At 41.7% G+C, this 26,760-nt stretch overlaps 1 protein-coding gene across 1 annotated transcript in view; it reads left to right on the top strand.

Moving 5' to 3' along the window:
* The window catches only part of LOC134403831 (1-acylglycerol-3-phosphate O-acyltransferase Pnpla3-like), a 34,871-nt gene extending 9,584 nt beyond the window's left edge, over positions 1-25,287 (top strand). Inside the window, exons 2-9 of the mRNA XM_063134331.1 lie at positions 5,605-5,837; positions 7,029-7,094; positions 11,464-11,673; positions 15,808-15,868; positions 18,511-18,729; positions 20,850-20,982; positions 21,608-21,724; positions 23,164-25,287. Coding sequence (XP_062990401.1) covers positions 5,605-5,837; positions 7,029-7,094; positions 11,464-11,673; positions 15,808-15,868; positions 18,511-18,729; positions 20,850-20,982; positions 21,608-21,724; positions 23,164-23,449 — 1,325 coding nt within the window. The 3' untranslated portion in view covers positions 23,450-25,287. The remainder of the gene's footprint in view (positions 1-5,604; positions 5,838-7,028; positions 7,095-11,463; positions 11,674-15,807; positions 15,869-18,510; positions 18,730-20,849; positions 20,983-21,607; positions 21,725-23,163) is intronic.
* Positions 25,288-26,760: the final 1,473 nt, after the last annotated feature.

Raw genomic sequence — 26,760 nt, forward strand, 5'->3', positions numbered from 1 at the left:
TTTAGCCCTAACGTGTATGGAGATGTAAAAATTCCAGAAATTTTGAAGCTATATAAAACCCCTGGTTCCCCTCCCCTCCATTTCTGTTTTTCTAGGAGGGAAATTTTTTTTTTTTGGTGAAAAATAGAAAATTAAGCAATTTTTTTTAGTACTCATTACAGAACTAAGTTCACTTTGTTCTTTTAGGACAGACTTCCCCAATCTAGTGTTCCTCCAGATATTTTGGACTTCAGCTCTCATCAGCCGCAGGCAACATGGCTAGTGGTTAGGAAAGCTGGACATTGTAGCCTAAAAGTACAATGTGGTCCTTCTACAATGTAGCCAATGGTAGAAAGGCATCAGGTTGGGCAGGTCTGGTTTATGTTTCTAATGTTATATTTGGCAGGTTCAGACAGCACGATAAGCCATAGTTAGGCTGCTAACCCTTTTGCAGCAAGTAGTTCGTGAGTGTGTTTAAACCGTGGTTATGTAATCACCGTATTTAGGAATGCTTCACATGACACGCCAAGCCATAATGTTTAGCTCAAACTGAGAACTTTATTAAAAACTGTGGCAGTGAATTCTATAGTCTCAAGTTTCAAAGTTAATTTTAAAAAAGAAAGAAACATATTTATTTATTTATTACATTTCTATACCGCCCAATAGCCGGAGCTCTCTGGGCGGTTCACAGAAATTAAAACCATTCAAAGTATAAAACAACAGTATAAAACCATAATATAAAATACAATATAAAAGCTCAACCAGATAAAAACAGCAGCAATGCAAAATTTCAAATTTACGTCTGGGGACAGTGGCGGATTAACGTACAGAGTTTTTTCACATGTGGGTTTTAGATTAGAATCACATTAATTGACTGCTACAGCATCGAAGCAGGACAGGCCCCACAGACGCAGGGCTCTGTAGTAAAAACCTAGAATGTCAAGAATGCACATTTGCTTCCATATTATGATATAGTGACTCTACTCACACGTTGGGAAATTGTAATAAGGAGTGGAATAAACAACTGCTGGGCAAGTTACAGAGATGATTTTAAAAACCATGGTTCATTATTTCCAGACATTTTACATCTCTAGTCTATATAAAATCTTATTACATAGTTTTTAGAAATCATTTCAAGGTTGGAGAGTAAAGGCTTGGTAAGATACATACCTTGCCTTAAATTCTAAAAGAAAATATTTCATAATCCAAATCTTATGAAATTGTATATATATATTACAATTTTTCAGAGAAAAACAAAAATGGTCCTTGGAAAAAATAAAGGGAAAAAGGTGTCATGTATAGTCCTACTGCTCCTGTATTGAGAGCAGATGATGCAGGTAATCACTCAGAAACAGATTCAGACTCAGAAGATGCCGACAGTGGGGGAGGAGGTTCACACGGGAGAGGCTTCAGCTCGTAATCTGCCCCCTCCAGAGTCTATCTCTTCAAGGCCAAATTCTATGCCTTCAGGGGACAGGGAGTCAACTTCCGGGAGTGAGCATTCAGAAACTTTACTAGATGCTAGGAATCGCGAGAAACTAAAACGTTCAGCGAGGTTAGCGGCAAAGAGACAGGCGGACAGATTGCATGAGAAATCGCCCACGCATCAACCACCTTGAAGTTATGGATATTTGAAAAGCCTTTTCTTTTCTTTGAACAGACAATTGTCTTGCTTAGTTTGCATAGTTTTTGCCTAAGGGGGGAGTTTCACAGACGCAAAAGTGTTTATTGCTCATTCATCTCCCAGAGAAAGCTGGAGCCGCTATAGTACATGACAGCAGGTTCCCCCCCCCCCGCCTGAATTTTCCCTGTTTTTTTTTTTAAATGGTCCTTCACATCTGTAGTGCTGCAGATAGGGAGGGAGGGAAGGAGGCTGGAGGAGGCTAGGGATAGCTCATATCCTTGCTTCCCCAATCCCCTCTCCTGCCCACCTGCAGAACCGGCCCCATTCCCTCCTCTCCGGGATCAGTTTTGTGACCTCAAAACAGGCAGCTGGATTGAGTCTCTTCACACCGGCTGCAAGGGCATGGGGAGTTTGGACTCCTAGGTCCAAAATCAGAGCGCTGTCCCCGACCTCGGATCCAGGAATCCGAACTATCGTATCCGCCCCCCACCCACCCCCAGACACCAGCTTTGGGCTGTAGGATTGGTCTCCCCAATAACAAAAATAGATTGATACAGGAGAACAGTCTCCTGACATGTAAATCAGTGGTTCCCAATTAGCTAAGTACTGCGGACCCCTTGTTTTTCAAATGCCAAGCCATGGACACCCTACTTTTGAAAAAAAATGTTATATCTATGGTAGTTACCTGTGCGAAGCAATTTTTTGGAGAAAATAAGGGGTAGCCCCTAATAAGCAACGGGTTTTAGGTATACTAAAAAAACAGACCATAAAATTTGTGATATTACCACACAAAAATGACAGTGATTTAGTTAGGAATATAAAGACAAATTTAATTTTATTAACATCTAGTTTACAATTGAACAAATTATGACTTGCCTAGCAGCTACTAAACCTAAATGTGATGGGAGAAATCATGCCTCTTTTTGTCCCGAACAATCCCTTGCACTATTTCCTACTTTTAATCTCAAATCTGGATCAACATCGAGCCGATTTCTATGCTTGTTCTTTATATAGCAAAATGTCGAAAATGTTTGTTCACAAAGATATGTGGAATGAAAGGGAACTAGATGTTTCAAAGCTTTTTCACCTAACTTTTTATAATCAGGAGAAACCTTCACCCAGAATTGGTCCAGTCTATATTCTTTGAAAAATGATTTCAATGAACCATCACAAGTCATGTCAACAAGTGCATCTTGCTCTTCCGCAGTTAGAGTTGTTAGTTTCTACATCACCACACTCAAAAGGATTCCTTATCCATGAGTTTTCAGGACTAGGTGCAGGGAAGTAATCTCTGAAGCTCAGTGATGTTATATTTTACTTCTGGTAGGAATTCGTCATCAGTGGACTCCAGAAATGAATGGTGAATATGTGAATGGTGCCACGGACCCCCTGGGTGGGTTATGTGGACCCCCTGGGGTCCGCGGACCACCAATTGGGAACCACTGATGTAAATAAAAACTCGGGCATACAGCAGTGGGAGGAAAAGGCTCTGGGTCTGTTTGGAGTGGCAGCAAACAGCAGTGCCTAAACTTTTCACCATCTCCTGTATTTGTCCTCCCTGAGCGGCTTTCTTCTCCACCTGCATGGAAAAGCCGCTGGTACGGGTGACTTTGATTTCCTACCTCCTGGGGAAAGATTAAGCTCCCCTGCTGCCACTGCTCTCATTAAATGTACTCATCTAAATAGTACATTATATATGAGATCCCCAGGTTCATTGGCAGGTATATTATATATGAGATCCCCAGGTTCATTGGCAGGTATAATGGATGATAATTAATATAATGGATGATAATTAATATTGTTTTGCATTCATTGTGTGTTTGCTTTCTATGACCTCCTTGATCTTTAGATTATCTCCTTCTGACCTGTGTTTGTAGGTTAAATTCCTTTTGTAAAGTTGCCTTTAACGTCCTCTCTGGAAGTGAAACAGAGGACAAAAGTTGTGTCAGGAATGAAAAGCAGCCCTAATAAACTATTGGTGGTACTCTGTTTGCTGCTTTGCGATTGGGTAAGGAAAATAAGCTGAGCCTCTGCTGACATGTGGTACGATTAGTTGTTATCTACCCCTGCGGAGAAGGTTACTGCAGGACATTAACCTGTTCCATTTCTTGGCCTGCTCTCAGATAGAAAGAGAGAATGGTCGCTATGCTAATATTTCCAGATGACAGTAATAGCAAAGGCTAATCTAAAAGACAATATTTGGAAAAGAGCTTGTGAATGTTGTCAGTTATGGAAGCCTGTGATAAGATATCAGTGTATATATTTGTTTAATTATGGCTAACTTGGAAAGGTATTTGGAAATTTATTCCAGTTAAACCCTGCTGATGAAATATTTTCGCAGTCCATCCTTGACAAAAGTGTATCGGTTAATATTGAGAGATCTTTATAGGTCATGGCTCACTTTTCTTCTTTTCCCCCGTCAATCATAGGTTGTGCTGTAAAGCAGAAGAGGCAGGGGCGCTGCAGGCAGTGGTAACAGTCGTGATAACTTGTTGGGTTGTTGTTACATGTGAACAGACCCACCGATTTGTAATTATTCGTTATTAGAGCTGGAATGCCAGTCAATTGGTCAGACATTGTCAGTTGACTTGAAAAATTGGCCAGCTGCCCTTTTAAACTGCCTTCCCCCCCCCAATAATCACTTAGGGGTTTTGATTCCTTTATTTATTTAATTAAAAATATGTTATAACTGTAGGCTGGGCCTGGCATTTCAGGATTTATTTATTTATTTATTACATTTCTATACCGCCCAATAGCCGAAGCTCTCTGGGCGGTTCACAAAAATTAAAACCATAATAAAACAACCAACAGGTTAAAAACACAAATACAAAATACAGTATAAAAAGCACAACCAGGATAAATGTCAAACATAAGAACTATCCAGTGAATTGTTCACACTTGCAAAAACATCACTTAACATTGGGAAAAGTAGTAATGTTTTATTACATTTTTAAAAAGTTTGTGGAGAAGAGATTGTGAACGTGTGAATTTGTATCATGAAGCAAAGGCACAGTGTACAAAATGTTTTGACTGGTTAACAAGACCAGGCAAGTTTTGTGACTCCTGATAATAACAATTAGCTAATCTTGTTTTTTGTCATTTGCATAATTATCAAGGCTATTGATAATTAGTGTGCCTTTTTTATTATGATTTTTTAAAAAATTGACCAGTGCTTGACAGTTGTTGACTGTCAGTTGACCAAACATTTTTACACCAGTGAAATATTCAACCCTATTATTATTCTACTTCCTCCTTCAGTCAGGTTCATAGTGATTCCAGTATTTTAAAACTTCTGACACCTGATAATTTCCCAGAAGTTTTCTGAAGATTTTTTTTTATTCCATGTATGTTTTATTTATGTTATTATATTTTATCCCACTTTTGGAGAGATATTGTCCCTTTAATTACATCAGTTTTTTAAAAAATGGAGACAGACCCTGCCCTCAGTCTTTTAAACTAAAACAACCACACACACAATGATAGAAGAATGGAGGGAAAAGTAGATGAAGGAGATCAATTTGACAATGCCAGAATGGTGAGGGCAGCTGCCTCTGACATCCAGTTGAGACCAGACTAATTTTCTCTTGCTGGTGGTTTTGCTTGGATAGACCAAAGGGCTCTTGTTTCTCTGGCTTGTGGCGGAAGCCAGAGTGTCCTCCACCCTGCTGTATTTCAATAGAAATAGCCACTTCCTTTTTCTGTATAATTGTGGCCTGTCAAAGATATGTAAAGCAGAAATCCTTAATTTGTGTCCTACTAACAATTCATTATTTGAATAAACGGATGCATATATATGCAACTTTCCATGTGTTTGTAACCTGTGTTTAAGACTAGGTTTGTTGGCTACACGACAGCTTTTTCGTGTTTGTTTTGTTGCTGTTAAAAGGAAAGATTTATTTTAAAAAAACCTAAATTTGTAAATGGAGAAATCTTTAATAACAAAAATAAACCCAAATCTTAAAATGTATGCTCCATCTCACATGCAGCAATGTGTCTTTCAGCGGCATCATGTGCAGATGTTCTGAGTCTAGCCAAAGAAGCGAGAAAGCGAAATCTTGGCCCTCTTCATCCTTCCTTCAATGTGATGAAAATAATACGGGATGGAGTCCACAGAAGTCTTCCAGAAAACGCTCATCAATTGATATCAGGGAAACTTTGCATTTCACTTACCAGAGTGTCTGATGGCAAAAATGTGTTGGTATCCCACTTTAATTCTAAAGAAGAAGTTGTGCAGGTATATTCTCAATTGTTGCTAAAGTTCTTAAAAAGTTTTGCTGAATTGCCAGTTGGTAGAATAATGTTCAGAATACTGGCCCAGTGGCTGAACATTCATCTTAAACTTGTTAGGTTCCCCCCTCCATTAATATTTTCTCATTTTTGCTTTAGAAAGTTATGTTCTCTTGTTTACAGTGGCTGTCTGTTTCAGAACTGCACGTGAGAGTCCCATGTAAGGATATAAAAGCCATGTTGGATCAGACCAAGGGTCTGTCTAGTCGAGCATTCTGTTCACATAGTGGCCAACCAGCTGCCTACGAGAAATCCACAAGCAGGACGTGAATCAATAGCACCCTCCTGCCCATGTTCCCAAGCCACTGATGTATAAAGGCATACTGCCTCTGATATTGGAGGTGGCACAAAGCCACCAGGACTGATAGCCATTGATAGCCTTGTCCTCCAGGAATTTGTCTAATTCCCTTTGAAAACCATCCAAATTGGTGGCCGTCACTACATCTTGTGGTAGCAAATTCCATAGTTTAACCATGTGCTGTTTGAAGAAGGACTTCATTTTATCTGTCTTGAATCTCCCACAAATCAGCTTCATGGAATGACCCCAGGTTCTAGTATTATGAGAGGGGGGAAATGTCTCCCTGTTTGCTTTCTCTACATTATGTATAGCTGTCTTCTTCAACTTGGTGCCCACCAGATGTTTTGGACTATAACTTCCACCTGCCGCAGCCAGCATGGACAATAGTCAGGAATTCTGGGAATGGTAGTCTAAAATATCTGAAGGACATCAGGTTGGGGGAGGATGTTGTACAGTATCCTTTTTGAAGCTGTGTGCCTATACAGTATGTAGAGCCTTATATTCAGGGAGCTAGTAAAACACACCAGCAATAATAATAATAATAATAAAAAGTTTGGTAGAATAGGAAGTCTTTAGCGTTCTCTTTAAAGCTGCAAGAGAAGAGGCCAAGCAGAGTTCTCAAGGGAGGGATTTCTACATGTGTGCAGCCATCACTGACAAGGCCCTGTCTGATTCTGCCAACCTGATTGAACCTAGGGGTTCTTCAGCTGGCAAGTTGGAACTGGAACGAGTTCCCTATAGGCAGAACTGTTGAAAAAGTATTAGACCACTGCTGTATGGACTTAACGATTTCACGTTTAGAAATAGATCTGAAACTAACCTTTATTTTATTTTCTGTAGGCTTTGCTCTGCAGTTCATTTGTGCCTATATACTGTGGCCTCATTCCACCTTCATTTAGAGGGGTGGTAAGTACTTCTTTATTCTTATATAAGTTAAACTTGCATGGGTGTCCCTGATGATATAAAATGCTAGAATGACTAGGAATTGTGATCCCGGCTGAGAACCTTTGAAAGGGAATCTTGGCTTTTTGTCCCTTGCAAGATTTTGGATGGCATTTTTTCTTTGTCATAAATGGTGAATTATCTCTGGCATTCCTTAGAGTTAATCACTAATGTCCTGTCTCTCAAGGTTATAAGACTGGGTCCTGGAGCAGTGATTGATGAAAATAAGGGTATTCTTGCTTTGTTAGAATTCTTTTGGGCCCCTCTGCAAGATTTCCTATTTTACTGAGCATAGTCTGCACAAGGGATCAATCTTCTTATGAGATATTTCCGTGTACTCGGCTATTGGGTGATATAGAAATGTAATAAATAAGTACTCAGAAATTTCATGTACTTATTTTCTATGTCCTTAAAAACTAACACTGTTTGCATCTGAAAAGAACATAATCCTTGCCATTATAAGACACTGATTGGTGCATTTATTGTGTGGTATTTGGCACACAGGAAAGAATAGGATATTACTTTTGGTAATGTTAATGACAAGTAAACCTGTTTCCCTTTCCCCAGTACTGACATCATTATAGGAACCTATTTTTAATTCTTAAAGGATGTATATTCTTTTGCTGTACAACTCTTGCACAGGAGTATGCATCTAGTTAGATTCTGGAATAATTTTTTTTTAATGGATATAGCTTTGTTTATCTCCAGACTCCATCCCCATCTATTATATTGTGCTATTGTCACTGAAAGATTGCTTGTTGGGGAGTATGGTATGATGTCTAAAATGCACTGATGACATATCTTAAGAGTTTATGAGGAAAGACTGACATATCAAGCACTGAGAGAAGCTTTTCTGGGCTGATTTAGTGCTGTGTGTGCTCATTAAATGCGATTGCTTTTAGGATGTTTTTTAATGGTGTATAATATGTTTTTAATCAGTATTGTATGTATTTTATGCTTGCTGTTGTTCCCCGCCTCGATCCAATCGGAGAGACGGGTAAGAAATAAATTATTATTATTATAGTGATGAGTGGATGGTCAAGTTCAGGGAAGACTTGAAGTGTGTGAGTTTCACTACCTATTTACCTTCTGATGGCTGAATTGTTGCATTTGTGTCCTTAGTGTACATGACATAAAATTCGCTCCAGGACATCTTTGTCTGGATCAGAAAAGGGACTGGATTTTGTCTTTCCAGAATATGGGGGATAGTTCATGAAGTAACACAAACATATATGGTTTGCAATGCATTTCAAGGAAACACTTTATCAAGAAAAATGTTTAATGCTACTTAATAAAAATTACTTGAGACAGATTTACTGCTAGAGCTCATCTAAGCAGACTAGGGATTGGAGGACTGGGAAAATAGTACCCAAGTGCACACAATGTATAGATATAGGGCCTCACCTTGCACCATATTTTATATCTGGCATGGGCCCAAAGGTGGTCATGCTGCTTGACCACATATTAGCTAATGTCATATTGGGACTGTGAACCGTACTTGAAAGTGCATTGTACACAAATTGTTCATATGTGACCTCCATGGAGCACAGATCTGTGCATGTGTATCTCATGCGCATGTTGCATTTCTACATGATATGTGCAGAGCAGAGATGCACATAGATTTTTGCACTATAAACATGCAATAGTTTGTAAAAGAGGCTTGGGCTTTTATCTGTTGGTTGAGAACTGCCCTGCATAATATTACAAGGGGGAAGTGGTGTTGAAGATCAAATGCTAATTGTTATCCTCTTAATTGTTTTAAAGCCCTTTCTTAAGCAGTGTATTTCAAGGCCATTCTTAGAACGCGAAGTATCCTATTAAAGGCTTCCTGCACATGTTGATCTTTGCAAGTGTGCCCACATATTTTAGAAAAGCAAAATGATTCAGAGGCTGCATTCTGCACAGTCTAGAAGATAAAAAACTCGTCCTAATTTTTATGTAGGGGAGTTTTATTTGCTTATTCCCCCACTCCCCCCTTCAAAATCAAAGGAAAACGTAGTCTGTGATTTGGTGATATATATAATTTTTGAAAAAATAGCTGATCCAGATTTGTAAAACTATCCCGTTTACAACCATTTTTACGTTTTAAAAAGCTGCAGTCCCTTATGTGATGCAGAGTAGTATATTGGACTAAATCCATGGTTTAGGTAGGTTCAGGCTAATCCTGTTCCTTGTGGCTGGACAATTATGTTATCTAAAAGGATTTAGTTGGGGTGACAAGCACGAGGCGTGATGAAGGCCGAGTGCTTTGTCTGAATTGCCCTTCTGCTGATTATTGGTATAGAAATTAAACTGTGCAGTATAATATATGCAGGAGGAAAATTGTGTTGGGAGAAGGAGGACATAAACAAAACACTTGGCCCAAACTAGGAAAAGTGCACTGGGAGCACTGGGTCCTTGTTATGGGATGGGATGGGAGAATCATAGAATAGCAGAGTTGGAAGGGGCCTACAAGGCCATCGAGTCCAACCCCCTGCTCAATGCAGGAATCCACCCTAAAGCATCCCTGACAGATGGTTGTCCAGCTGCCTCTTGAATGCCTCTAGGGTGGGAGAGCCCACAACCTCCCTAGGTAACTGATTCCATTGTTGTACTGCTCTAACAGTCAGGAAGTTTTTCCTGATGTCCAGCTGGAATCTGGCTTGAGCCCATTATTCTGTGTCCTGCACTCTGTGAGGATCAAGAAGAGATCCTGGCCCTCCTCTGTGTGACAACCTTTTATTTACTTATTTATTACATTTTTATACCGCCCAATAGCTGAAGCGCTCTGGGCGGTTCACAAAAATTAAAACCATAATAAAACAACCAACAGGTTAAAAACACAAATACAAAATACTGTATAAAAAGCACAATCAGGAGAAAACCACGCAGCAAAATTGAAATAAGATTAAAATACAGAGTTAGAACAGTAAAATTTAAATTTAAGTTAAAATGAAGTGTTAAAATACTGGGAGAATAAAAAGGTCTTCAGCTGGCGATGAAAAGAGTACAGTGTAGGTGCCAGGCGGACCTCTCTAGAGAGCTCATTGCACAGCCAGGGTGCCACAGTGGAGAAAGCCCTCCTAGTAGCCACCTGCCTCACTTCCTTTTACATATTTGAAGAGGGATATGCAAGCCACAGGTGGGGAACCTCTTTCAGCCCATTTTGGAAAAAACTCCTAGGGGGCGGCATTCCAGTGCTGGGCAGGGCAAAAGGGGTAGAGCCAAAAATACCAAAACCAAAAACCAAACCTGCGTATTGTAGCTTAAACTTCTTACTGCCAGTAACTAAGCCTTAGGAGAGGCACGTCAGCCTTTTAGAATTGGGGTAAAACGGCACAAAAGTTAGGACACCACCAACCAACTGGTGGTTGGGGAAGAAGGTTGGGGCAGGAAAAGAAGGGCTGGCCATCTAGGGGGCCCCGTAAGGTCAGATAGGGACCCCAAGAGAGCGGGATTTGTCCCCGGACCTGCGGTTTCCTACCCCTGATGTGTGTCTTATGAAATATCAAAGAGAGCTGTAAGATTCTGTAAAACAAATATTTTCACTAAGGCTGGCCCCAGATCTTTGACCTCCCCAAGTAGATTATTGGGGAATATGTATTCAAGAAAGATACCATCAGATTGCTTCCAGAAGCTTCTGGACAGCATATCCTCTGAGAATCGTGAACTTATGAACTCCGTAACACTGCATGCCATCCAGCTCCAAGCAATTGCCCTGGTAAGCTAGAATACTACTACTGAACAGTATACTGTGACTCAACAGTGTGACTTACTAATTATTATTATTTATTATTATTTATTACATTTATATACCATTCCATAGCCGAAGCTCTCTGTGCGGTTTACAAAGATTAAAAGACTAAACATTAAAAATAAATATACAAATGGATCTGATGCAGAACTCAAGGGCCACAAAACTCTAGGCAATGACAAGTGAAATTAAATATTGAGGTGCAAAAACTGATTCGGATAAAGGACAGGCATGGGGCTTGACAGGTGGACAAGTCTCATTTAAATTCTAATAATACAAAAAAAAAACCTCTTTGTGGTTACACAACACTAGAAGTGCTTGCAAGTAGGTCACCTAACAAGATAATGTCGTAAATCCTTTCACTCTTCTAATTTTCTGCGGTTAGCTATAAAAATATTTGGTTTCAAACAGCTTTCCAGTTCAGATGGCTTTTCCCACCATTGTCCGGCAATCTAATTCTAGCAAATTTCTATATGTGCATTTGTCTAATAATTCATTTCTGAATATACTAGGGTCCTTCTTTCTGGTGCTGTTAAGCGAGCCAGCTGAGTTTTTCAAACAAGACTCTGTTTTTCTTTCCTTTTCTCTCCCTGTTTGAAGCGCTACGTTGACGGTGGAATAAGTGACAACTTACCTCAATATGACTCGAAGAATACCATCACAATTTCTCCTTTCTCTGGGGAGTGTGACATTTGTCCCAAAGGCAACTCTGCAAACTTCCATGAAATGAATGTGACGAACACCAGCATTCAGTTTTGCTTAGGGAACTTAAACCGTTTGACTCAAGCATTTTTCCCTCCAGAACCCAAGGTATGGCATATTCCACCCTTGGGTCTTACCTGAACCATCTCCGTAGGTGTGTAGGCATGTATGCTTATATGTTCCCACCATGGAATGATAGACATACCTCCAAAAGTACTATTTCTGTATGAATTTATTTAGTTATCTCAGGAAGATCATGTCCTAATCTAGAGCATGTTCAGGGGCAATTGTAGTAAATGTACTGAGGCAATTCCCGCTAGCAGGAAACAGTGTAATGGATTCCTCCCCAGCCTGGGTCCCTCCAGATGTTTAGATCTAAACCTCCTACCACCCCAGCCAGCATGGCCAGTGCTCGGGGATGATGGGAGTTCTAGGCCAAAACATGTGGAAGGAGCTGGGTTAGGGAAAGGTGATGCAAAGGGTGTTAACTCTTTACAGTTTGGGATGTTTGTGTGGGGAGTTGATTGAAACAGTTTTGATACTGTTATATCAAACAGGAAGATATGCAAATGCTCTCCAGGACAATTACTGCAGAATCCCTTTTTAAAACTGTGATGAAGTGCTTATTACTTCTTCTTTTTAATAATGTCTGGGATTTTTTTCTGGGTCCTTTTCTGGTTTTGTTACTGAAGTGTTTCATTGCATTGATCATCAAATGCCAAACTGCGTTGTTGTTTGCTTAAGATTTTGCCATGAATTATTCTAAAGGTGTCTACTATTTTGCACAAGCAGCCATACCAAAATTAATTACTGGACACATGCTATAGAGCCATTTTATGCCCAGCTGCAAACTAGTACTAATTTGAGAATCGTGTTAAAGCTCCCATGCCATCTAACTTTATTCATAATCTGACATATGCAAGAGGAACTTGGTTTATTCGAACATATGTCCTTAAATGTAAAGTTTATACTGCTTCAAAGATTTGGAACAGATTTTTTTTAAAAAAAACAACAACCCGGCAGCAGTAGGATGACTGCACGCACACACAGCGATAATCTCATTAAAATAAAACCCTATATTAGCTTAATCCTTGCCCTCAAAAGCCACCTGAATACAAATGGTTGAACACATTTTGATTTCTATGACAGTGTTGGCAATGGCAACTTCCCAATGGCAAATCATCCCTGCTCCTTTCCTAACCGTGACAGGGGTGTCAAACCTCAGGCCAAATTCGGCCCATGTGGGATTAAAATACAGTCCTCTGGGTTTCCCTGGTTGGTCACACCCCCTCATTTCCCTGCAGGGCCGGTGCTACCATAGAGGCCACTCAGGCGGCCGCCTAGAGCGCCAAGCTAAGAGGGGTGCCGCGCGCCGCACAGCACTCACACGCGTTGTTGGCTGTGAGCCGGCCCAGCCCGAGGATTCAGCTGGGCCTGGGCGGGTGAGATGGCGCCCAATGCCCGCCCAGCCAAAGCGAAGCCAGGGTGGGGCGGCGGCTCCACGTTTGGACTTCCGCCTGGAAGCTGCCCTCCCAGAGCCGCTCTAGCTGCCCAGAAGCCACCCTCCCAGAGCCGGGAGGCCGCCGCCAGAAGAAGAAGAAAAAGCACGTGGCAAGCTCGACCCTGGCCCTAGCCAGCTTCTGCCTTACTCCCAAGGAAAGGGCACCAGGTCACCTCGCCTCTCTCCTCAATCAGGCCACGATGTCCAGGCAGGCGGGCAAGCGGGACTCCCTCTCCCTTCCCCCAGGAAAGCTAGGGACTTGTGGACTCCTCGCAAGGCAAACTCCCCTGCTTCCCGATCCTGCGCGCGTGGCTCAACGGGACTTGCATCTGAGAAAGCATTGCACCAGGAGACACCAGTGCGGCCTGATCCGCCTATGCCTCCTTACTCAGAAGCCTTATTCCCCAGAGTAAACGTGCGGAGGGGATCGGGACGCCAGGCTGCATAGCGGGTTGCGTTCGCAAGGGAAGTAAGTCCCGGTGAATTCTAGACGGCTCGGTCCCAAATCGAAGTGAGCCAGTCCCAGCTGTCCACTTGGCGCACACGTTCAGACTTCCGTGCGATTTGGGGTGTGTGTGCAAGTAGCTCGCCTTGCCTAGAGTGCAAAATAGTCTGGCACCGGCCCTGTTTCCCTGACTACTGATTATTTCATGTGTGTGTGCATTTCCCATTCTAAAACGTTGAATTGCCTCTCCAAAGGCTTACTTTACTGGGTGTAAGAGCTTTAGGTTAAAACATGCTGGTATTTTGGGCACTGCCCGTTTTGCCTTCAGTCCACCCACTACTGGAACGTGGCCCTGAACAGCTTCTCTGAAATTGAAAGAGGCTCGACACCCTTGCTATAGAATTGCTTGCTCTGTGGAATAGAACCATCACGTTAAATGCCAACATACTCTCTTTATGTTCCCAGTGGCTGCAGGCGAGGAGGCACGGGCAACTACAATGTGATGGTGCTAATTCATACATTGAGTATTTTATAGATTGCTGCCATGAAGATGGGGATGTCTTGCTGGAGGGTGACTGTTTTGGTAGCATCCCCATGCAGTATAGGTCTGTCTTGCAACACTTCCAAATGCATTTTGAGTGAATTTCCCAGGAGAATTGCAATTGTGGAGGAGCCATGAAGAAACTCTTTTTCTTTTTTCCATTTTTTACTTGTTCTGATTTTGCACGCCAAGATAAATCCAAGGCTGTTCTAGCTTGATCTTGGATTATGATCTAGCTACAATAGTGTACGCTGGTGGAAGTCTAGAAGGGCATATGGCATACCAGAAGCAATTGTGTAGTTCTTGATTCTTACGTTGTTTCTATGGTGGATGGCTATCCCTGCAGAAACTGAGAATGTGTCTCAGAAATTTCAAGGCCTTGTCTTGCCTGCGGTGGCAAAAAACAGCTGGGTCAGCCCCGTGTAAGGGAAGTGGTGGGTTTTTTTTTAGGTATGTTGAATCAGCAAGAGCGTTCCATGTCAAAAACAGCTTGTAGAATTTTACATGAAGCACAATAAGGAAAAGAATGCAGACATTGAAACACTGGTATAATATCTCACCTCTAATCGCTAGCATGGCTACACTGTGGGAAGAGCTTCAGCCTAGAGGATATTCCAAGTCACTTGAAATAGCTTTCCTTAATGCCAGATTAGATATGCTAAAGGCAAATCCATGTGAAATAACAATGTGTAATACCTAGAATTGGAATATTTGGATTTCAGGGTGGTGGTTGTTTCGTTTTAAGAGATGCGGTTTTATATCTCTTTCCTTTTTAAATTTCTTAATTGTGTGGGTTTAAAATATTCTTTTTTTTTTCTTTTTCTTTTGTTTATACTCTGAAACTATACAATTCTAGGCGGCTTGGAGGTATAGCTGTTTCACCAGTTATCCTTTGGGAGAACAATGTTTTGGGCTAATATTGGAAAAACTACCTCCTTAGAAGAATTGCAGAGTTAATTGTATGGTTTTGGGGGAATGGCCTAGAAGGTGATCAGTCATGCATGCACTGTAGTCATTTTTGTTCCCCATATTGCACATCTAAATCACCACCTATTTAGGGCGCAATCCTATAATGAAAGTTTGGCAACCTCTGAAGTCGGAGGCTGCCAAAGGCAATCTTCCCCTCCTTTCTCCGGCTGCCCTACATTTTTGCTAGACAGGCAATTTTGCCCATCTAGCTACGGCACTTCAGAATGGGGTGGGGGGGAGGCCGGGACGAACATAGAAAGCTGTATAGGGCAGCTTCCCCAGTCTCTTCCTCTCCTGAGACTGGCCCCTTTTCCCTGTCTCCATGCACAGGTTTCTGAACGTGGAGAGGTGCATCCTGGTGTGGTTCACTAGCTCCGAAGTCGGACCCATCACCAACCTCGGAGCCAGTAAATCAAACAATCCTTTGCCTCCCCCCCCGACACTGTCTAAGGGCCATAAGATTATACTCTTAGCGAACCAGAAGTGAAGCCAGTTAATACAGATGGCTGTGCACTATTTAAGGAGAATAATAGTAGTTTTAACAATATCTTGATATTCATCATTTTTGTGAACATTGAAAGATAAATTCAGTTTCATTCAGTATATCATCCTTCAGCTATTCAAAACTGTGTCACCTATAATGGCCCTTAATAAGCAGACATTCACGTTTTCCCTCCCAACTGTCAAGTTTAAGTGGCATGTAGCACCTATGCCATTCTTTCGGTAGATTGCTCTTTGGCACCTGAAAATGTCCTTCAGTTTACTAGTTTTCTGTAATCTTTACAGGTGTTAGGAGAAATCTGTGAACAAGGATATTCGGATGCACTTAGATTCTTGAAAGAAAATGGTACGTCATTGTTTGCATTTTCAGATTTGTGATACGGGTGGTGGACGGGCTATTAAACACAATATTAAAGATGTCTGGGCATTTTTGTAGACAGCAAAAGTCACTGACCACTGTCGCTCATGTCTTGGTAACATCCAGATGTGAAAACTGTAATACACTTCATTTGGGGCTGCCTTTTTGTTCAGAAACTTGAGCTGGTTCAAAATGCAGCTGCTAGCATTAACTGGGATAGATCGTATTTTATGGAATCATCGTCACTGGCTCCCAAGCTGTTTCTGAACCCAATACGAAATGCTGGTTATGACTTACACATCCTGAGACATGGATATCTGAAGGACCATCTCTACTCATACGAATCCTACCCATGTTCTCATCAGAAGCCCTGCTCTGTGTTCCCTTATGTCTGAAGTGTGGCACGTGACCAGATGAAAGAGGGCCGTAGGCCCTGGACCTTCCATAGGGCACCCTTTGAGTTCCTTCACTATTTAGTTGTTAATAGCAACATGCTTGGGAGTGACTGCCAGTAGAAACTGGGAAAATCCGGCAATGGCTACATAGAATCTGGGACAACACAATTGAGTCTTCATTTATAATTGCAATACAAAAGATCGTGTCATGCAATATGGGCAGTGTTTAGTACTAGAAAGCAGGCTATCCTGTGCTTGCCAGGGTATGTTGCCATGCCTGCTCATAGTATCAAATTCTGCCCATACTCATACATGAAGCAGCTGTGGGTTGCATGGGGCTATCCCCCTCCACTCCCCAGGACTTGGTGGGGCTGAAGTGTGTTTCGGTATGTATTACTTGGCCACGCAATTTCCAGAAGGGTTACCAGCCAACTTAGTCTGTTGCAGTAAACACAATAGAGTCTTCTTGCACCCACAAGACTTTGTGGTCTTTATAGTCGTATCCTTTCTGGAAAGCTTGGACCCCAGAAAAGAACTTAGATAAGACAAATATATTATACTTTGTCCAAGTTCACAAACTTGTTTTCAAATATAAGCAATGTTAACATAAGTCAGATTCCTTTTCTTGAGTGTCTTACAAAAACACACTATGAACTCCTCCTCCAGGCTTAATTACAATTACTTAGAAATGTTCTGTTAACTTTGGCAGAATACTTAATGTGACAACTTCCATTGAGCTCTTTCAATCACAGGCAGCTTTGCAGAAAAGGTGAATCTTGAAGAGGGATTTGAAGGAAACGGAGACCCCAGTTAGTTTTGGCTCTCCCTTAACTGTCACCAAGCAGCAGCCTTTCCAGCAGGCCATCTCTAGCCCAGCTGTTTGTTATAATTCCCAAAACTTTTAAGAACTGGTGCCTGTGATTGATTTTTCCTCTTCCCTCTCTGCCCCTTTTTCCTTGTGTGTCATGTCTTTCAGACCTTAAGACCCAGGTTGTCTTACTGTTAGAAGCTGCTCTGGGAGCCTGGGTGCAAACACTTTAAATAAAATTAATTGTTTCTGAGATCCGGTGTTTGGCTCGCACATATCTTGGGGCTTAGGCATCCTAACTCATATCAAAAAGGTCTAAACATAGTACTGAAACAGGAGCAGCTATAGCAATACAGCCCTCTCAGCACCATGGCAACAGTCTATACCATGCTACTTTGTGGAAGAAACGAATGCCTTCCTCTAGCACTCTTTAAGCCAAGCTTAGGACACAACACCAGCATGGGCTTCTTTACTGTAAAAGCCAAGCCGTGGTTCGGCCATCTCAAGCAAGCTTGGGTGCTCCTTCCCTCCTTGCATACTCCATTTCCTTCTATTCCTGGTTTGTGCACACCATTGTTAGCCTCCAAATTAGGAATTGGAACCCCATTCAGTTTGGATATCATGGTAACCTGGTATGTTTAAGCCAGGAAAGGAGGAAGGGAATTGGAATGGTCAATGCAAAGGAGGAGTGTGTGAGCTGGAAGCCTATTCGTGGTAGCCAAATTGTGGCTTGGACATTACAGTTGAATCATGGGGTGCGGCACGAGGAATACAGTTCGTCTTTGGGCTGCCTTGCCTAGTATCCTATGAGCCAGTTGAAGCTTTTGCGTAGTATGCAATAGGGGTGGTCCGTCCGTGCGCACCCAACCCCACTGGGCCCCGGTGCATGCGTGCCCAGCCCTGCCAGCCCAGGGCTGTGTGCGGCTGTGATATAGCATGCAAAAGCGCCGATTTCTGGAACGGACAGGTCGCACCCCTTCCAGAAACCAGCATTTTCACCAGCGTTGGGCCTTGCTCCCAGAAGCGCTATACGGCGCCCACATGCACAGATCTGGGACGGCTACCCACACACCGCAAGCGCACTGCCCCTATTGCATACTACCCACTGAAGCTATGCTTCATATAATAACAGTAAATGTAAAAGGTTTGCTAATTCTTTGCTCTTCGTCACGAATAGGATGCCAGTTTTAAGAGAATCTCGGGTGATGATGCTAGCTTTCCACACTTTTCTCTTACATCGTCCAGCTTCAAATGATACGAAATTCTTACTCCAAGTATAGGCTAGAAGGTCTTTGACCTAGGAGGTGTGTAATGTTACAAATCTTTATCTGCTCTCACGGCTGCATTTATATCCTTCGTGCCAGTCATGCTTTGGAATTAAAAAAAATACCATCCTGACAGAAGCTATTTTTATTTTGTCCCTGCAGGTATGCTGCATGATTCAGTTTCTGTTGACTTGGCCTTAACAAAAGAAAACCATGAGAACTGTGCAGAGACCCCAGGTTATACTGAGAAAAAAATAGTTGCAGCAAATCAAGACAAAAAAGAGATAAAAGATGAAGAAATGCTCATTGACCAAATGAAATTAGCTGCTTGGCCATTGGATAGAACTATTTTTGAGAAACTACCTCCTAGACTTCGTAAAGGTAAAAATCTAAAGTAACTTCCCGTTTTTACTGTAAAACTAAGTTTCATTAAATTATTTCAGTAATTAGTAATGGCAGATGCAAATAAGAATGGGCACAGCCAAGGTTCAGCATTTGCATCTCCCAGTTGATTTCAAGGGGAGAGTTCAGCACACTTGAATCTCTCCCACTGAAATCAGGGGGACTTAAAAGCGGTTGACTTGGGGCATGGCTAGACGAGGGGGGTGGAGGGGGATGATCTCGTGATTTTTTGATCGCGAGATCCTCCTCCTCAGTTCATACGCGGCGCGCGACGTCCCGGGAGGAAGAGGATGTCGCGCCCGCCATTTTTTTTAAAGCAACAGGAGCTAGAGTGCATGAGCGCTCCAGCACAAAGGTTAGTTTTTTTAAAAAAAAAGCCCCGACCCCGCTCCCCCCCCCCATATCCTCGATGGGCACGGAGTGCTCGCAGAGCTCCGTGCCCTTTGTCCGGTTCCCCGCATTTACTCACGAGGAGCCGGGACTATACCGGGATGGCTGCCCACACGTCCCGCGGTCTCGGGATCATCCTGGGACCGCGGGACAAAACCGCGAAAATTGTGTAGGGCCATATCCCGGGGAAAGGGAGGGATCATCTCTCCCGGGATCCTGTGCGGGGACGATCCCTGGGATATCGCCCCGTCTAGACATGCCCCCCGATCTGAAATGTTAATCGTTTTGGGAAACGATATTGTTTCTGTAACATAATTATTTGTGTTGGTCCTTACATAACATGAAATGAAAATATGAAAGACAATTGTTTAGTTTCTTTTAGCACTTTCCCCAGTTGCCCTAGCAAGTGCTAGTTACATTCTGCAAGCGTTGGTTTAAGGAACTTCATTAGCTCCAACACTGGGGCACAGTTGGATTTTACCCATTTTTAAGAAATGATTATTACATTTCTATTTTGCCTGTTTTCCTCTTGCAAGGAACCCAAGGTGGCTTACATGGTCCTCCTCTCCATTTTATCCTCACAACAACCCTGTGAGGTAGTTTAAGCTGAGAGTTAGTAACTGGCCCAAGTCACCCATTGAGCTTAATGGCTGTGTGGGGACTAGAACCTGGATCTCCTGAGTCCCCAGTCCAACACTCTAAACACTGCACCACGCTGGCTCTCCAGTATTTGCCAGCATAGGTATTTTAAGGCTATAAAGCAGCCTTCCCTAACCTAGTGCCTTCCAGATGCTTTGGACTCCCATCAGCACCTGCTAGCATGGCTAGAAATGCTGGGAGTTGTAGTCCATGACACCTGGTGGCCACCAAGTTGGGGGAAAGCTGCTATATACCGTATTTCTTCGATTCTAAGACGCCGTTGCTTGTAAGACGCACACGAATTTCAGTACCACCAACAGAAAAAAAGCTTTGGTTCTAAGAAATAATAAACGCACCCGTGATTCTAACCCCATTTTTAGAGATGTTTATATGGGGGGGGGAGTGTGTCTTAGAATTGAAGAAATACAGTAAGTTGATTTCAGGGAGGCTCATAAAGACTGGAAATTTTGGCTCATTTGTTGTGCTAATGTGAGCAGTCAAATCAAGCAATGTTTTTCCCAAGCTTCTGAGTTAAAATTAGGGGCACAGCTTTTACTTTTTAGAGGTCTACATTTTAGAATGTGAAAGAGTAACGATTAACCTGCCCTCAGAGAAGTCTGTCTGTCTGTCTGTCTGTCTGTCTGTCTGTCTGTCTGTCTCTCTCTCTCTCTCTCTCTCTCTCGTTCTGTTCTGTTCTGATTGTAAAGAAGCAAGTCCAGAATAGTGATTCTCCCAGAGACACAGTGGGCAGCTTCTTCTGAGGGTATCTTGGCTGAATGTCTGCATCTGGAGTGCTAGTATAATCCAGTTGTGCCTGAAGCAGAGACTTGGCAGAAACTAACTAAAAATGATGCAAACTTTTGTCAGTAGGACAGTGATATTGATGCTAATTGATGCTATGCCCCCTTCTGCACATTGGAGTAGTAATCAGCAGCAACAGCAGCTGAGTTCTGCTATGAGAAGGCCTGTTGTGGCCTCTCCATGCTTCCAGACGATGCTTCTGTCCTTACAGAATCTAGAAGCCATTTATGTTCATGTTCAGTTGGGATTAATGACTGTGTAAATGACAGCATTTCAGGAGGCTTGTAAAGAGAAATGTGGACTGTATGCTCAGCTTTCTAAATTTCTACCAATGCGTCTGATGTCCTATATGATGCTCCCGTATACTCTGCCAGTCGAGTCAGCATATTTTGTGGCCTTAAGGTGAGTGTTACGAGCTTGGAAGACTACCCTTTCTGCTTTTTATATTGCACCTCTCCTAAGTGTTCAAAGCTCTTCATATAATTTAATATCTCAATAATCCTTACAAGCAACCCTTTAGAAAACATGCTTTGTTTGTAAACTGATATTCAAAAATAATCTTGCAAGGGAGGCCAGTTGCAGATGGGATGGTGTGGGTGGAGCAATATTGCTGAGAAGTAATAGCTTACGTGCAGCACAGTCTTATACAAATCTACTCAGTAGTAAGCGCCATTGAGTTCAATGGGACTTATTTCAAGGTGAGTCCTTACGTTTTTGTATTTATTTTCATAAGCAAATTTATGTGTGTACGCATCTCAGGGTTGAGAAATCTTGAAACTGACCGCATACGGAATGCGTGCACAAAGCATTTGTATAATATTAGTAACCTTTAAAAAGAATACATTTCCCCCAAATCCTATCATACAGAGAGAGCACAAATTAAACACAGTAGCTATGCTGGAAAAGACCGAGGGGAGAAAATAAGCTGATGTCAATAAATAGCTTTAGTAAATAGTTTGTTTCCTCCTTCACCCTCAAATGACATGCTGAGATCTTTCTGAAACTTTATTTTCTTTCATCCCTGCAGATTGGTAGACTGGTTTCCTGATATTCCTGATGATGTGCGATGGATGCAGGGGCAGCTCTATCAAATTATCGGTGCAGTATATTCAAAAGCAAGGGAAAGGCTACTGAATATTCCCAGGTATATATTGTGCTGCTACATCTATTTTGCTGTTGGCCAGGGGCAGATGTAATTATTCCGATTGCTTAATCACCCTTAGGAGATGGGGAGTGTCATCTGGACATTTGTACTCCCTTCCCCTCACATGCCTGAAGCCCGCCTCCCTTCCTTTTTTGGCAAAACTCTTTGGGCCTGTTCAGACGACATGCTAAGCCATGGTTACACTACTAACCCTTTTGCAGCAAATGGTTAGTGAGCATATTTAAACCACGGTTATGTAGCCACCATGGTTAGGAATGGTTTGTGTCATGTCTAACCCTACTGCCCCTGTTTTGGGAGAAGGTGTTTCAAGTAATCAATCAGATTTGGAACTAGAGGAGGTGGCACCAGACAGCAGATAGCCTGTACCAGTGGGGGAGGAAGCTCTCACAGGTAATTCACCAGCTGGGAGTCAGCCCTCTCCAGAGCTTATCTCCTCAAGGCCAAATCCTACACACTCAGTGGGAAGAGAGCATCCCGACAAGCTAGCTGATGCTAAGGTCTGCCGGAAGCTAAAACATGCGGAGCGGAAGGAAGGTGTGAGAAAGGCAGTCTGACTAGGATTGCGCCAGAACCTGCCTCTGCACCAGGCTCTCTGAAGTTACAGGTGTTTGGAAAGAGGCTTCCTGTTCTCCTTGATCGGACAATTGTCTTGCTTAGTTTGCACAGTTTTACCTAGGGGGAAGTTTCCAAGAGATTAGCCTCTCTTCAGGTAGAAGAGATGTTTGTTGCTTAATAAAAGCTTTGTAGATTACCTAGAAGGCCTCGTCATTTGCCTCCCATCGAAAGCAAGAATTTTCTGAGAAACACGACAGTTCACATAACTCTCATGGTTCACATGACACAAAAAGCCATAATGTTTAGCTCAAAATGCTTAACCACTATGGCTTAGTATGTCATCTGTGCAGGTCATACTGAAACTGGAGCAACATCAGATGTGATGTGAATTGCATAGAAACAACTTACGTGCACTTAAAAAATGTAAATTGCAGCAGGAGAGAGGAAGCAATATTGGGACTGTAGAGAGGAAAGTTTACCCTCCCTCCCCTCGTGGTTCCAGTGAAAATCACCCTCCTCTCCAAATCTCAGGAGGTAAACTCCCATTGGTACCAATAGGCTAATAGCACCAGCAGTTGTCAGGACCTTGGAGTGGAAAGATTAATTTCTCCTGCGTGCCACAGATCTGATTCTCCCCACTCACAGTTGAGTTGTGCAAGTAGAGTTCTGCTCATATGCTCTAGATCCAACCCAGTAACTTTGAAACATGCATGCAGTTGTAGTGAAAGCAGAAGTGTTGATACATTGACATAGATGTTACCATATTTTAACAGTGCATAGAGGGAGGATCAGTAAATTAAAAATACCTATTCAGTCATCTACTAGGAAGAATTACTCATTTCTTTTCTTTTCTGTTTTTACAGTAATGAAAGTGGTGCCTTGCTTAGAAAATGCCAGACTACACCAGTGAACACAAGTCTTCACTCTTCCTATGTCCCTCCTAAGATGTCTCATTCTTCTGCACACCTTAAAGAGTGGCTTTGGGAACTTCCCTACCTTGAAGACTTACCAAAGATGGAAGGTGCAGTTGGTATTAGTGAAGGCTTTGACTCAATTCGTCCCCTTTTCACGAACTCTCAAGAATCTGGGGTGGAAGTAGATTCTGACTCTTCCTCTGAGAAGAGTTTCCAGACTGCCTCTGAAGACTAGCTCGAATAGTACAGCATCAGAAAAAGAATTCTCACTCTGGAAGGCATGTGTTCTTCCAGCATCTTGCCAAATAGTCTTTTGGATGACTTTGTTTACAATAGCTGGCAGATTGCCTTTGGGGAATCTTTTGCGGAAAGATAAATGTGCTGTTCTGGTCTAGCTTCCTGATAATGAATTAAGAGTTAAAAATACCCTTGTGCAATGGAGCATTGTTTACCCAAACAAGATTTTCAGCAGGAAAAAAGAATAATCTGAACCTTCTTCTGTTGATGTTTTTATATTGGGACAAGCATCTGTAGCAAAAATGTAGCTATTTAAAGTATTTAACTTTTTTAAAATACTGTTTTTCCTCTGTCTTTTTAAATTGTTTTAGCACTTGAGCAAAATGAAACAACTTGTACTTACAGGCATACAGGAACTTTTTGGAAGAGCTCTAATGCTTTTATCTGCCTTATGTCTAAATATATTATACTGGTGGGAAGTGTTGCTGTCTCAGTTACACCCCCCTCTTGTGAAGTTTCATTTTCGGGAACACTATCTAGAAGTAATGTGAGTTTTAATAAGCAGTTCCCTGGGGAGTGCTTTTTTTGTTGTTGTTGGGGTTGGAGCAGAAGTTGTAGATCTAGTCCAGACTTCAGTGTGATACAGATGTGCTGGTCCATGACAGGGCATCCTTATGCACTAAATCCAATCCCAATGAGCAAGATTATACTTTCACAATTATTGGGGTAAGCTACTTTTTCTCTTAGAGAAGCCATTGATTAGAGGGGGAATTCTAATGCAGGTGTCATCAAGGCATGCATTGTGCAGTTCCCTGACGTGGAGTAAATAGGTAGAGAGTTAGTGTGACTTGGAGGTTGCGGAACTTAAAAGGCTCTCATTTGCTCTTCAATGTTCCCAGATTAAGAAACAAAACAAAAGAAACTCTGAAAAATGAACTGTTCCCTGGGGAATGCTTGAACTGTGAACTCACACAATGAACTGTGTGAGTCCCCTGAAGTAATCACAGGAATCATAATGTCCTATGTTTCACTAAATTCAAACCATTTTTAGCCTAGTCTTTACTGACCAAAATGTGAAAGTGTGCCAATTTATTATAAGTTATGGCCTTAAGTTGCCTGTACCATTGAGAGCTGACGGAAGTGTTAAATCACAAATAAACTATTTTTCAAGTGGCTTTAATTTTAGCAGAGCAGGTTGAGGCAATAGCATAAATAGTCTCTCTCTGAAATACTTGATACCATATTGAAAGTGATGCGTGAGTACTCCTTGCTTCACAATTTTCATTACTTAAAGTGATAAGGATACTAATTTATGGCACAGGATTTAAATGTTATTTTCATAAATTAGATCAGTCTTATAGGCAGTTAAGCACTCCCTGCTCCCACTCTGGCCAGTTTTAGTACTGGTTTGGTGTGATGTTCTGTTATTATAATGGTATGAAATTGTTGTATTATTACAATGGTCCGAGGGCCAATCAAGTGGTATGGCAAATGACTGTTTATTTATGAATAAAGTAGGTTATATGTTGGCAAACATCAAAGCCTTCACTGGAGTGGTAGTCTGATTAAAGTCTCTTTCATATTTTAAATTCTTATAATTGACAACTTTTGGTAGGTTTACGTTTGACCAAAAATTAAGCGGTCTTTCAGTTGTGACTTTATAATGAAAACCCAAACATGTTTTATGTTTCAGAGGTAGAAAGGAAACTACTTTAACAGGTTGATAAAAGTGTTTTCCAAAATGTCACATTCTTCACAATGCTGAAATTGACTTGTTTATTATCCTTGTTGGTGCTATTTCATCCAAGATACAGTCTTTGGCACAGGGCTGTGTACGATTTCATAATCCTGACTGTATTTTCAAAATGAACCACTAGTAATCTTGCTACAGTCGCTAAAGTTTTTAAAGCAGCAAAATAAAACACAATGTTTTCAGTGGTCATTGTTTATAATAGCAGACTTGAGAGAACTTCACAGCTTTATAATAGCAGACCTGAGAGAACTTCACAGCTTGATATGCTCTAAGAATACACTGTATCTGTGGAATGTTTTAATGCAAAGGTCCCCAACCTTTTGGGCCAGTAGGCTCATTTGGAATTTTGATAGTGTCATGGGCACTCTTACAAAATGGCTGCCATAGGAAGGAGGCTTACCCATTCACAAAATGACTGCCTCTGAACATAGCCAGTCAGAAAAGACCAATTTCCCAAAGGCAAAATGGAGAGGCTGAAAGAAATGCAATTTGCCCACAAATCTAAATGCAAGGCATAGGCATGGTCTAAATGTCAAAACAAATCCACTCTTCTGAACCACTTTTCTGCTTCAACATCCATTTCACCGAAGGCAAATTGATGAAGCTCCCAGACATTTGGGCTGGCAAAGGAACTGAGCGTAAGGCAGACATGGGATTGGAGCTACATAATTACCAGACTACATAATTGCTCTGCAAATCTGGTGATGCACAGAGAAACATACCCACAGAGTTCTGAGTTCCACCCTTAAAGGCTTCTCCCTTTTGGGGGTAAATTATTTAATGAAAACATTAATGGAAAACTGAAAACCAATACGCTATGAGCATGTGTTTAATTTGGCTTTCCCCCCTCCCCCAAAAAATATTACAGTGTGGCAGCATTTTGTTATGAATGGTGTCATATTTATTTTTGAAATTCTATTATTCCACAGGACAAGAAACACTCTTACATGGAAAGTATTTGCTGGAGCCTACTTTTAGTTGCTTTCTGCTACAGTCAATGCTAGCCCAGAAAGATGGGTGCGTGTGTGTTTGGGGTTGGAGGGAGTACAAAGTATGTGTGTACATATACAAAGGGATTATAGCTGTATTGCAGCAGCTATCTCTAGCAGGGCACTTGGGTCCAGAGTTCTTTTCTCAGCCTTCAAAAACCAAACATTTTCATGGTTGCAATGAAAATTGAGAGAGAATATGGAAAATAGCATTTGACAAGACTTTGCTTTTTTAAAAAAAAAAGAAAAAAAAGTCACTTCTTAAGTCTGTTACCAGGTAAAATTGTTTAGGTGTAGCATTTGCTACTTGTGCTGTATTCATCATGAAGAAGAGATACTGTTTCCTGATGAGTAGTACCCCTCAATTAGAGAAGTGCTTATAAATTTATTCAGACATGATATGACTGAATAATGAATAAAATATTCAAAAGCTGCAAGGGTGTCCAGACTGACACAATGGCTGAATTCTCAGTTGCAGACAGAATTGCTTAATCTTTAAAAAATAAGATTAATCTGAGGAATTAACTAGTTCTGCAAGAAGCAAAGGTAGCTTTGTTGACGATAAGA

This window comes from Elgaria multicarinata, chromosome 9 (genome assembly GCF_023053635.1).
Source record: "Elgaria multicarinata webbii isolate HBS135686 ecotype San Diego chromosome 9, rElgMul1.1.pri, whole genome shotgun sequence".
In the NCBI taxonomy this organism is placed as follows: Eukaryota; Metazoa; Chordata; class Lepidosauria; order Squamata; family Anguidae; genus Elgaria; species Elgaria multicarinata.